The 13,256-nt window shown below is 40.7% G+C and overlaps 1 protein-coding gene across 1 annotated transcript; it reads left to right on the top strand.

Moving 5' to 3' along the window:
- The first annotated feature begins 6,654 nt into the window (after window positions 1-6,654).
- LOC105014792 (B-cell CLL/lymphoma 7 protein family member A) lies at window positions 6,655-12,647 on the top strand. The gene is made up of 6 exons (XM_010877378.5): window positions 6,655-7,060; window positions 8,165-8,249; window positions 8,547-8,643; window positions 8,861-9,010; window positions 10,065-10,177; window positions 10,556-12,647. Exons 1-6 carry the CDS (start codon window positions 6,969-6,971, stop codon window positions 10,628-10,630), a joined length of 612 nt encoding a protein of 203 aa, XP_010875680.2. The 5' UTR covers window positions 6,655-6,968; the 3' UTR covers window positions 10,631-12,647.
- Window positions 12,648-13,256: the final 609 nt, after the last annotated feature.

The following is a 13,256-nucleotide window of genomic DNA, read 5'->3' as shown; positions in this document are numbered from 1 at the left end:
TCTTATTGGTTGATTAGGCTACTTTGGAAATGGGTTTCTAAACCATGGCTTTTTACTTCAATATGATTGGGCTACATCTCTACATTAAGCTAAAGGTCTGTCAGATATTAAGGTCTGTTATTCCAATTAATCCAATACCTCGATCTTCCAGAATCTGACTTTTTATCTAAACATAACCCTAAGTCAAATTATGCTTAAGCCTGTCTGTTATTTGTGTTTTATTCATGTTTTTAATTGCTTCAAAACATTGTTGAAAAGTAAATGGCAATTACTAGAAAAGGGTATTAACATTGTTGTATATAAAAATGTAGATATCCATTGCTTTTAGCGCATAAACTATATCTACAGTAATCAGATGATTTTCTATACAACCAACATTGTCAAAATGTTGCAGAAAACCCCAGCATGCGAATGGACGTTTGCAATCGTGAACACCCATAGAAATAAGATTTACTCGAGCAAATGTAACCTGCGGTTATTTTGGTCACCAGTGATGAATTTTCAAAACACAAATAAAAGAAATAAACTGTGATTTATAAACCTACACTCTTAGCTTAAAGTAAATGACGTCAGCAGCCAATGTTAACCAATTAACACAATTTTCAGAGACGGGAAGAGAGCACAACACACCTTTTCTCCTCAAATGTCCTGGTCAATTCCATATAATGTTTTCTCTTGAAGGCAGCACCATGTTACAGCTATCTAACAAATAGTTACCTAATCTATTAAACAATTCCTTTCTAAGTTGACAAATGAACATTGAAACTTGAAAAAGATACACCAGGTAGGCCTATTGCCTATCATTGTTCTGAGAATTATGCGTCGAGTAGATAACTAAATAACCTTTTATATGACTCGGCTAATATTGTCGAAGATTTTTTTACCAGCACTCCAACCAACCAAAACCGGAGACATTTAAACTAGTGCTTCCTCCGTCACTGAACTGGTTGTGCGCGTCCACCTTTGCCAGCATGATGATCACACACACACAACTGAGGTGCGCAATTCATATTTTGGTTCAAATAAAGATGTTTTTATAACATTAAATAATTAACTCAAATATACAAAGTGTCATAAATATTTCGCTCACCTATTCTTTTTCAATTTAAGTAATCCAAAAGTACATGTAACGGATTGCTTGTAATCCATTACTCACCAACTATTTTTTCAGGACATATAGTAACCACTTATAAATACCTTTTTTTATTAAGTAAGTGTCTCACCTTTAAACCTCACATTTTGGGTCTTGTGTCAAAGCTCAGGCTCAACTCAGGTTTGTATTTTCAAATGAATTCTGGTTTTTCTTTTGAAGTTCGAAAATATAACTGGACCCTGAGTACCAAGGGGCACTGAGGTTTTTTACAAACTCCAAAACTCACTCGTCACTGTTGCCTTGACAGTGGTCTGGCCATCACTAGCTCTATGGTACATTTTAATTTACATGGCCATACTTCGACAACTCCCATTTAATCTTTGTTCATACATTGACCAGCAGACTAATCATAAATATAACCTGAAATTAGCTACAAAACATTTCTTTAATAAATAACTCTAATCACAGTGAATAATTTGACTTTAAAGGTGCTCTGTGCATAACAATATATGTATTAGGAACTGTTTCTCTGTGTATTCATGTTGGTATTGTATTTTAAATTTATGGGCTACTATTTTGGCTAGGTCCCTCTAGGAAAATAGATTCTTAATTGTAGATGAGGATGACCGCTATCTTATCTTGACAAGGAGATCCACTCTATTCCGATTACTCTTGTTAAAATCCATGGCAAAAAAATAGATCATAGATCCTAGCTCTGATTCCCAAATATCTCTCAGACTATGTTGTTATAGGACATCTGGACCAATATTTTGATAAATCCTTTTGGGAAAACCAGAATATTAGTATTATTCATTCATTCATTCATTCATCTTCTTCCGCTTCATCCAGGGCCGGGTCGCGGGGGCAGCAGTCTAAGCAGAGATGCCCAGACTTCCCTCTCCCCAGACACTTCCTCTAGCTCTTCCGGGGGGACACCGAGGCGTTCCCAGGCCAGCCGGGAGACATAGTCCCTCCAGCGTGTCCTAGGTCTTCCCCGGGGTCTCCTCCCGGTGGGACGGGACTGGAACACCTTCCCGGGAAGGCGTTCCGGAGGCATCCGAAACAGATGCCCAAGCCACATCAGCTGACCCCTCTCGATGTGGAGGAGCAGCGTCTCTACTCCAAGCTCCTCCCGGGTGACCGAGCTTCTCACCCTATCTCTAAGGGATCGCCCAGCCACCCTGCGGAGAAAGCTCAGTATTAGTAACCCTAAAAGTTTAAAATATTATTTTACATTACATTAACACACAAATTTACTACTGTATGATTCCAAGTTTCTCCCCTAGTCATATAATGCAAAATCCTGTGACATTTTAATCTTGGCCACCAAACCTCCTGCTCAAACCATGTGGTCTCATGAAGGAATACATGGCTATTACACTATGATACACAAATAAAATGATGTAGATGACTGTACCCCAAATCAGTATTCCAGCTGGAATTGAATTGATCAAATTGTTTTTATTATTTTAACAGGAATAAAAGTGAACTTATATGGATGCAAATATGGACACAAAACCTACTTACTTGGAATTTTTGATAGACAAATTGAAAGAAAACATCACATTTTGGAGAACCCTTCTGAAATCCCTGCTAGGAATAATGAATGCCATCAAAATGGCTTACTTTAAAGATGCATTCTGACATTTTTGGCTTTAGTTGTAAAAGTGGTGCTGTCAAAAATTATCCCCGAAAACTGTCCTGTAGGTGCCAATTTGTCCTGTATGTGCTGTTTTCATGAAAACCACTTGCTTTGAAATGTTGAATTTCATGGTGAACTGAGATATGATAGTAATTATGTTTACAGATAATGCAAATAATAAGAACATAATTCACATCCAGTCCACAATGTGAGATTTCATCACAACTGTCTCAGATTGCAACTTTCCCAGAATATCCCTTTATTTTTATTAGTCAGTCAAGAGAATATCCTTGATAATCCAGCTTTGTAAGGAGATCATGCACACAGTACTCATACTAAGACAACTAAATTCCAATCACATTATTTGATAAAGGTTACTCAATTTAACAAATCACAGACAAAAAAATTTACTTCAAATCCATTTATGCAATAAAATGAACAGAAATGCAAATTCCTTAATGTGGAAAATGTTAGTACATGACTACTTATACCATTGCATACATTTGTAACTTTTAGACAGTTACACGGAATGTCTAAAATGAAGTTATTTATAAATCAAGAGACCACCTGGACAAACCTGAAGGTTTCTGGAATTCCACTCTCATGACAGATGAGTCCAAACTGAGACAAAACCAATATGTTTGGCAAAATCTCAACACTGCCTACAACCAGAAGAAGTTTCCTAACTGTCAAGCATGGTGCTCAGAATGTCAAGATCTGGTGCTGCTTTTCTTCTTCTGTACCTGTTCAAATGAACATCATCAAAGGAAAAATGTATTCTGACATATACCAGGAGATTCTTGAGCATATCAAAATCAGGGAAGAAGTCTTCCAAAAAAACAGCAAACCAAAGCGTTCATGCAAATCTACCAAAGAATGGCTCAGGAGAAAGAACATTTATGTTTTGGATTGGCCAAGTCAAATTCCTGACCTTAATCCAATTGAGATGTGGTGGAAGGACATGAAACAACCAATCAAACCTAACTCAATTGGTTAAGTTCTGAAAGGAGGACTGGCCAAATATCCCTCAAAAAAGATGTCAGAGACTGATTTGTGTCTTTTGGAGACAAGTTATCGCTACTAAATTATTTTTGGACATATTACGTTTTTGTTAAATAAACCACTTTTTATGTACATACAGCTCCAGAAAAAAATTAGGTGTTATTAGGTAATAAAAAGGTGCAGTGGTCTCTTAATTCTTTCCGGAGCTGTACATACAGTATATACAATATAAGCATATATGGGTTTTCCTTTTATGCAATTTTCTCCCCTCCCAATTTAATGTCCAATTTGTCATTATGGCTTTGCCTTGTCTCAACATCTTAACAGTAAATTAGATTAGATTCAACTTTGATTCAATTGTCATTGAACAAGTACAAGTACAGTACAACGAAATGCAGTTAGCATCTAACCAGAAGTGCAAATAGAAGAGGGCACGAAATTATAAGTATATGTAAGTACATGTACACCGATCCTCCATAACATTATGACCATTGACAGTTGAAGTGAATAACACTGATAATCTTGTTATCATGGCACCTCTCAGTGGGTGGGATATATTAGGCAGCAAGTGAACATTCTGGGCAGCCAAGGCTCAATGATGCACGTGGGGAGCAAAGGCTGGGCCATATGGTCCGATCCAACAGACGAGCTACTGTAGCTCAAATTGCTGAAAAAGTTAATGCTGGTACTGATAGAAAGGTGTCAGAACACACAGTGCATCACAGTTTGATGGTTATGGGGCTGTGTAGCTACAGACCAGTCAAGGTGCCCATGCTGACCCCTGCCTGCCAAAAGCACCTACAATGGGCACATGAGCATCAGAACTGGACCACGGAGCAATGGAAGAAGGTGGCCTGGTCTGTTGAATCATGTTTTCTCTTACATCACGTGGATGACCGGGTGTGTGTGTGTGTCACTTACATGGAGAACACATGGTACCAGGATGCACTATGCGTATGTAACAACTGTAAAAATGTAAGCACGATGGCAATTCTAGATGTGCAAAGAGGTAAAAGAATGTGCAAGGTGCATGTGCAACTCAAATGCAGGGATAGCAGCAGTGAGGTTCCCGAGGTAGACACGTATGTGTAACAACTGAAAACTTCCATTACGAGAGTTTGCAAGGCAGTGTGAGCATAGTACAAAGGGAGTAGTGCAACAAGGTCCCTGAAAGTTTGGGGGTGGGTACGGTTAGTGATGGGTCCCAGAGTTCTCTGGGTCACAGAGTTTAGCAGGGTTACAGTAAATTGGAAGAAACAATTCCTGAGCCTGCTGCTGTTGGAACGAAGAGACCTGGACCTGTACCGGAGGGCAAACAGTTTGTGGGTTGGATGTGAAGGGTCCCTGATGATCCCGCGTGCCCTGCTCCGACAACGCACGCACTGGAGGTCTACAATGGCTGGAAGCTGGGCACCAGTGATGTGCTGGGCAGTTTTCACCACCAGTTGCAGGGCCTTCCGATTGGCAATGAAGCAATCACTAAACCACACTGTGGCACAGTTAGTCAGAATGCTCTCAATTGTGCAGCGGCAAACGTTCACAAGGATCTTGGAGGACAGGCAGGACTTCTTTAGCCTCCTCAAAAAGTACAGGTGTTGCTGCACCTTTCTGCACCTTTTTGACCAGGAGTGAGGTGTTGAGGGTCCAGGAGAACTCCTTGGAGATGTGGACACCCAGGAATTTGAAGCTGGACACACAATCCACCTCGGTGCCATCGATGAGAAATGCAGGATAGTCAAAGATTAAGATGTTTCCTCCAAGCACATGTCACTACACTGATCAGAATTTTATCTCACATCAACCAGAAAGTATTGTTCTTGAGGGGAACACATTCCCCTACCAACAACCATGATTGATTTTTGAAGCACCCGACCTAACATAGGGAGATAGTGATGTGACAAGTCAGCCCTGTCTAAGATTCCACCAGTCCACCCTGGGCAGCATAGAGATTTTTTTTCAACATCTTACATTTGACCCCCAACATGAATCTTTCATCTTTGCAATGTAATTGCAACTGAGTTGATAACCTTTAACATTACAATGTTAGAACTAAGTCTAATGACATCACCAGCCAAATTGGATTTACAGTATTCTGCGCACATATGTGGCCAATTTAGGTTTTACCTGTAAATCAGATTAGTTCTGCAATTTCTCAGCCTCTGAATATAACAGAAATACAAACATTTGAATTTGTTTTCATTAAACCTGAGAATGGATCAAATGTATCAAACATACATCTTGTTTTCTAACATTAAATTTGACTGTGTAATGTTAAATATCTGCTTATTTTGTAGAATTTTAACTATAATGCTGCCAAAAGGTTAATTTAAATTTGAAGTGCTATTATTTGATTCCATGATTGTGTGATTTCCAGATTTTAATAAAGATTGCCCTGTTTAGCACTTTTAGGGATCAAAATATGCCGCTGCCTTTAGAGTTAAAGAAGTCCCATTATGCCAATGCTAGTTATCAACAATGGAAATGTATTATTGTAATTAGATTAATACTTTTATGAATCAGTACATTACAGGTCAACCATAATGTTTTTTGTAATATATTCAAAAAAATATATCTTAGATTAGATTTTTACTTTCTGACTGTTATTTTCAATGGTTCACAATGTTATTCAACAAAGTCTGTCCTATACTTACTATTGAAAATAGTATCTGTACATCAGTTGCAATTTAGAAAAAAACATTTAAATCTAATGGTTTATATAAAAAAGAGATGGAAATGTAATTCTGTAAAATATAATAAAGTCATACATACATATACATATATATACACACACACACACACACACATATACATATATATATACACATAAATATATATACACAATTTAAATATGTATGAACAATTTACATTTTCAGAGCTATTCTTGTTTTTACATTGTGTGATGTGTGAATAGTGTGAATGTTACGTTATATGTATCACACTTTGGTTGACATAACGTGAGGTTCACCTTGTTGTAATAGGAAAAGTAAGCTTATCTTTTTTCCAGGCAAGAGTAAGTTTCAAGTAAAGTTTTCCCCAGTTTCGTTTGTCTTTGTTCTCCTGTGTGGATCACAGCCGGGAAACAGGGCGCCTCTGCAGCTGCGGCCTCTACTCGCTCTTCTCTAGGCTACTTTGCGCAGGCGCGCTTGCTCCTCTGTGCGCTCTGGACTGTGTTTGCATTGTGTCTGAACTGCCGGCGAGCTTTAAAAATATTCTAGCCTTCCAACCGCGGCAATGTCGGGCAGGTCGGTCCGAGCGGAGACCCGGAGCAGGGCGAAAGATGACATCAAGCGGGTTATGGCCGCGATTGAGAAAGTACGGAAATGGTAAGAGGAAAAATAAAACACCGTTCGTTACTTAACATGAGAAAAGCCTTGCCTGTTGGGGGGAGGAGAGGGAGACCGAACAAGCGAGAACGAATGAGCATGCAATTGAAAGACAGCTGCTATTTAAAGGGAATTTCGGACATATTCTCTGCTCAGGTGCGCCAGGGCGCACTCGTGTTGTACGCGACTACGTATATCGGGCCAACAAACCAGATCGCTATGATTTTAGAGAATTTTCCACCAAGGTTTTATGTGGGTTGAACCCAGAAGCCATTTCGTTGCAGTCACATGAAGCCATTCCTTTCTCCTGGCTTGGTGGAGAGAGCCGATTGTTTGAGAACTCTGGCTCGACGCAAATCATTCAATAACACACTTCGGGCTATACGACTAGTGCGCTCTACTGTCGGAGTAGTTTTTAGACCGTCTGGAGTTTTAAATGAAGCGCTTTCAGTCGCCCTTTAGGTCGAAGAGAGATTGCGCGGTGGGGGCTGGGAGAGGGAGTACTGCATGGCTGAACACGCAATGAGTCAGTCTCAATGTTTTACAAATATGAAGTATTTTTTTTACAATACTTCAAAACACCAAGTTCTTGTATTTTACATTTTATGTTAATTAATTTACATACATTTTCAGCACCATTTATTTTTACTTTGGATTGTTTGCTTTATGAATTTAAACGTAGTAGTACTATAACGGTTAAAAAAAATACTCAGTATTAGAAAGTAAAGGAACATATTGAATATAATTAGCAAATTGACATTCAATAAGCCTTATAGAAGTAAAGAGTTGAAACTAGTAGCCTACTACTAAAGTTTGTTTACATATGCACTGACCAATATCTTTAAATTGTGGCCAACCTGTTGAATCCAGACTGTTTTGATTTTCAATTGAAATAACACCACATTTGTATTGAATCATATCCGTTACATAATTCCACTTAGTATTATGGAAAAGAAGCACGTTTTTAACCAGGAGTAATTGAAGCTGTTTTAATGTAGTCTACGTGTAGATTTTTCTGTCTAACAATGTGATGGAGATTAAGTGTAGCTCAAGGGCCAGAAAATAGGATTGAGTGTACATCAATGATATGTATGTCTCTACCAGGGAAAAGAAGTGGGTGACAGTTGGAGATACATCCCTGAGGATCTTCAAATGGGTTCCTGTGACTGAGCCCAAGTCAGCAGATGACGTACGTAATTCCACCCCCCCCCCCCACCCCTTAAATGAACCCTAAACTTAACCAGATAAACTTCTTGTTACTGTGAGTACCGGCCAAATGTACTCACATCGCTTGACTTTCCATGTTTTGCTGTCCGTATGAGATAGAAAAACAGAAACACACCCAGCTCATTCAAGTTTGCGGTCCTGTTCCATTGATATGTCTGTGACCGGAATTCTGAAAGTATCTCATCATGCTCCCCAAGCACACAGCAGTTCACTGTGTTGTACGTGACCGGCTTTCCTGTCCCTGTCTGTTGTCCTGCAGAAGAGTAAGAATAAGAAGAAGGGAAAGGATGAGAAGTACGGATCAGAGCTGACCACTCCAGAGAACAGCTCTTCTCCTGGCATGATGGACATGCATGGTGGGTAGGGCTCAATTCAGAGTCCATAGTTGCAATACTCTGACAAACTGTCCATTGTACACACATTACTTAATTGTCCATTTTACTAGTCTCACAATGAACTGTGAGTGTCCTAGAATTTAACTCTAGACCCGAGTTGTGGGTCGGTTTGTATGACTGTGTACCCGGAATGGAATCAAAGGTTGAACAAAACAACCCCCCCCCCCCTCTTTTTCAGATGACAACAGTAACCAGAGTTCCATTGCTGACTCCTCCCCCGTCAAACAGGAAACCAGCTGTAGCACTAGCCCGGCCCCCGAACAGACTGCTGTATCCCACGGTGACAGCAGTGAGGCTAAGAACGACCAGAGCCCTGACAGCAAGAGGGGTGAGACACACAGCACCACAATTGCCCTGCCTATTATGGGGCTCCCAGATGGCGCAGCATTCTAGGGCGTTTTTTTGTAGCACCAAGCTGACCACCACAGACTTGGTTTGAGAATTTACTGTGCTGCCGGCTGGCAAGTGGCTGGGAAGCCCTGTGTGTGATGCAAATTGGCTAGCATCGCCCAGGGAGGGAGGAGGCATCATCGGCAGGGATTACCTGGTCTCAGCGACTCCCTCTAGCGACTCCCTCAGGTGGCACAGCGCCTGCAAATCTAACAGGTCGCCAGGTGAGTGAGGATGAGCAAACATGCCTTGACCCACAGAATGGCATGGCGTGGATGCCTAGGAGGAAGGCTTTCCACAATTTTCAACTCTCCCAAATCTGTTGATACTTTTTTAATGAGACTAGGCCATAGATACAATTATTCAGAATGATAAAAATATGGATAAATGAAATCTTAATCACAAAAAAAACATTAACCTCCCTAAAATCTCTGTCTGTTGTGGCCCATCTTATTTACACTTGTAGTAGCTTGGTGTGGATGAAGCTAATGTTAGGGTTTAGGAGAACAGTGTATGTTCAGTTGCTGTTTGGTTAGCTGAAGAGCTCCGGCAGCACTCAGAGACCATCACACAGAGATACATAGAAGGATAGAGAATTCTCTTTTCCATCTTGCTGTGAAAGAGAGAGGGAGTGCAGCTGTGACCAGACCCTCGGGGCTTCAACTGCCAACCCTCCATCTGCCCCTCTACTAACAAGAGACCTTTCTCTGACTGGTGCAAAATAAAACTCTCTCTTTGTCCCCCTTTTCATTTTCTCACCCCTCGCTTTTTTTGTCTGTACCCCCTTTTTCTTTTTCTCTATACATCTCTCTGTAGTACATTTATTAATCCTTCCTGGTAGTGGATTTAAGACGAATGAGCAGTAACTATCACCACTAGGATGACTGACTTAACAGGTGATTAAAGGGATGTGTCAGTGTCATAGTGTTAATGTGTCATAGTGTTAATGTGTCATAGTGTTAATGTGTTTTATATCTGTGTTTGTGGTGCAGCGAAGAACAACCCGTCTACTGAGGGATCAGACAGGGGACAGAGGGACAAGAGAGACAGCAGCCAGACGTCCTCAGGAAACAAGGACACCTCAGACAGCTGCAAAGCCACTCAGGTACTCTGTGGTTTACTGTATGTATACCTGACATGGCCGGTCTGGATACATACTTTGTTTTACTATATAACGTGAATCCTTTAGTCTAGATCTCTACTCTGTTTGTACTCTATACTGTAACATGGGCAGTCTATACTCTGTTCTGTGGCGTAGTCAGTGAGGAGCTCTATATTGGACCATACAGTACATTCTCCTTTTACTCAATGGTGTAAGGATCTCAGTAGGACCCAGATGAACAATGTTTTTTTATCTCTTCTGCGGTTTTAAATAAACAGACGGCTACTGTCGTTTGATATAGTTGGGTTTCTGTTTTCTAATGGAAGTAGCTGAAACCCCATCATCTGACTGTTTCCTCTGGTGTTGTGTCTGGACTGGCAGGAAAAGGAAGAAGAGGCTCCTCCCAGCAAGAAGAACAAACTGGAGTCTCCATCTCAGGACTACGAGGAGAAATAGACAGAAATGCTGCACACTTTCCTCTAGCTATCCTCTTCCACACCTCCCTCTCTTCCTCCCCCTTAGGCCCTAAACACTCCTCTGAGCAGAGGGAGAAAGGACTTAACCTCCCTTCACTGAGCCCTCTCCTCCTCTTTTTCCACACTCACTCACTCCCTCACTAATGCCACGAGTAGCTCTATGAACCAGCCTGTTATCCCCTCCATGGCCAGGGGTGGCGCTGTGAGCCCAGCTCAGCCCAAAAGAGAAACACTGACCTGCACCTGTGACCCACACACTGACAATATGGGACTTAACATTCTACACTGGCAGCCCACACTAAAGGAGTAGGAAGGAGTTGCCCCTAGACACTAACCTTTGGTCAGTTTCTGTGTTTTCCCCCGATGGTTATAATTGGGATACAAGGGAAGGTAAACTGACCCTAGATCTGTGTTTCTAAAGGGCATCTTCTGACCCAGGAACCATGTCTAACCTCCCCCTAACTCACCTCTGGTTGTTCAGTGTTTGTTTAGAACAGTTTCTGGTTGTTCCGTTTCGTTTGGGCTTGTTGTTTAGCTCAGGAGGGTCAATGCACTGTTACGGTTTAATGTCACAAAAAAGGCCACACCATGTTTTTACTGCTGCTGCACTAGGTGTGAATTTCTGTCCATTTTTATTTGTATTTAACTTGTTTCCTAGTGGAAGAACAAACGGTGGTACTAGTCACGTTTATTGTTCCCCATAGTTGCAGGGACAGGTTTGTAGCATTGGTAGTTTTACCTGGCCATTTCTCTTGGCTGCTACGGTAGAACGTGCTTGGTAGGTCAAACTGTTTTTAAGTACTTTTTTTAGTGCCATGTTTTTATTTGCCTTATGTTTTCAACATGTCCAGAATTGAGCTGACACTAATGACTTTATATCAACATTAACATTCAACTATAAAACAGGGTTTTCACTTTGGTTCCCGTTAGAAAGAGGTCATCGTGTACTTTGGCTACAAAATCCCACACAGCAGGCACAAACAACTGAACTATTTCTACAAATCTCTAAAAGCAGCTTCCCCACTAGCCTGGGTGTGTCAGCGTGTACCCTTTCCCAAAAGAGTTGAGGAGTTCAGTCGATGTAGGTTGACATCCAGGCTATGTCTCCTTACTTGGTCAAAAACAATGACAGTTTTTATATGATGTCTCTCAATTATGGTCTTTGTTCTCATCTCTGTAGTTTATATTTCCTGTGTCTGCCGCTGTCGCCTTCCTGACCTCCCCATATCTCACAGCAGAGGATCCCGTCGTCTCATAGTTTAAACTGTGGCTCAGATCCTCACTCAAGGTGCTCAGACCCTCATTCAAGGTGCTCTCAGTGGGTTGCAACCTAACTTCAGATTCAGAGGGAACACACATTCACGCCATTCTATCAACTCCTAAATGATCACCCTGAAGTCTGTTTGTATACAGTATGTTTTGATTCGGGGCTTAACACTAACTAGTTACAAGCGATCAATCAATAATTACTCACGTTCCAGGAAATGAATTCGGGAGGTCCGATGTGCACACAGGGATCTCAATTGCCTGTTCGACCCGGCTTGTATCTGTGGATACACACATCCAAACATCAGTTCCAATGGAGGGAAATTAAATGACTTTTCAGTGGAGACAGAGGATGGCTTAGCATATACCTCATTCTCAGACCAGCAGAGCTGGTACCAGTAATGTTATATAACTGACAGGAGTTAAAGAACCACATTATGTTCAAAACTCTGTTTTAGATTTCTATCTCAGTTTATTGTGTTTTAGCTTTCACTTGATTCTGGTTGCGCCTGTTAATCCTTCTTGTTTCACTCATGAATTGTGTGTAAAGAGCTGTGAGATGTGAAAACATGTCAGATGTTTTAGTGTTTTCTTGGGACCATGTCGTTTTAAGTTTAGAATGATCTTGCACAGGTTGATGGTTTGGTTTGACTTATTTATTCCATCACTAGTGCTCGGATTTGATCATGTCCAATGGTTTTTGTTTTATTAATAAAAAGCCACAAAACATTTTTACAGTGTTTTCTGTTACCATGATCTCAGGCATATTACCTCCAGTACTATAAAACTTAAGATTTGAGTAAGCCTGAGTATTCTTCCTGTTTGAATTACATTTTCAAAAGAACATATTTTTCACAAAAGCCTGAAGGATTTTTCTAACGCAAGTGTTTTTTTTCAACTCTGATGAGGAACACATTTGACTTTGCATAAAGCCAATCTGAGGAAGCAGCTGTCATTCAGTAGCACTATAACACATCCCTAATGCACTCATCTGTTTTAGGGACCACTTCCTTATTTAGTGAAACGTTTTCTTTGGTTTTGCTTGACTACGTACATTACATTGGTTGGGAGGGGAACTCATTAAAAATGGAAAGGGTTATTTTAGTTCCCCTCTTTCTGTCAGGGGTAATGTATCTGGGGATGAATGAATCATGAGCAGTTTCTGTACTTACTGGTCAGGAAGATGGAAACATCGTAGTAGGTAGTTAGTGGGTGGCTTGGGGTGGGGCAGAAGGGAACCAGTCTCCTACTCACTGGCCACATTATATTTTGTGATGGAGTGATTAAAAATGAAGGTTGATTAGATATTGAACCTCTGACAGGAAATGTAAATGCCCCCT

The sequence above is a fragment of the Esox lucius genome, chromosome 14 (assembly GCF_011004845.1).
Source record: "Esox lucius isolate fEsoLuc1 chromosome 14, fEsoLuc1.pri, whole genome shotgun sequence".
In the NCBI taxonomy this organism is placed as follows: domain Eukaryota; kingdom Metazoa; phylum Chordata; class Actinopteri; order Esociformes; family Esocidae; genus Esox; species Esox lucius.
Note: the sequence above shows the minus strand (reverse complement) of the source record. Positions and strands in the feature narration are given on the sequence as shown.

Coding starts and splice junctions, on each gene's coding strand:
- LOC105014792 (XM_010877378.5), top strand. CDS start 6,969: ATGTCGGGCAGGTCGGTCCGAGCGGAGACCCGGAGCAGGGCGAAAGAT. Junction 7,061..8,164: donor ATTGAGAAAGTACGGAAATG/GTAAGAGGAAAA, acceptor TGTCTCTACCAG/GGAAAAGAAGTGGGTGACAG. Junction 9,011..10,064: donor GAGCCCTGACAGCAAGAGGG/GTGAGACACACA, acceptor TTTGTGGTGCAG/CGAAGAACAACCCGTCTACT.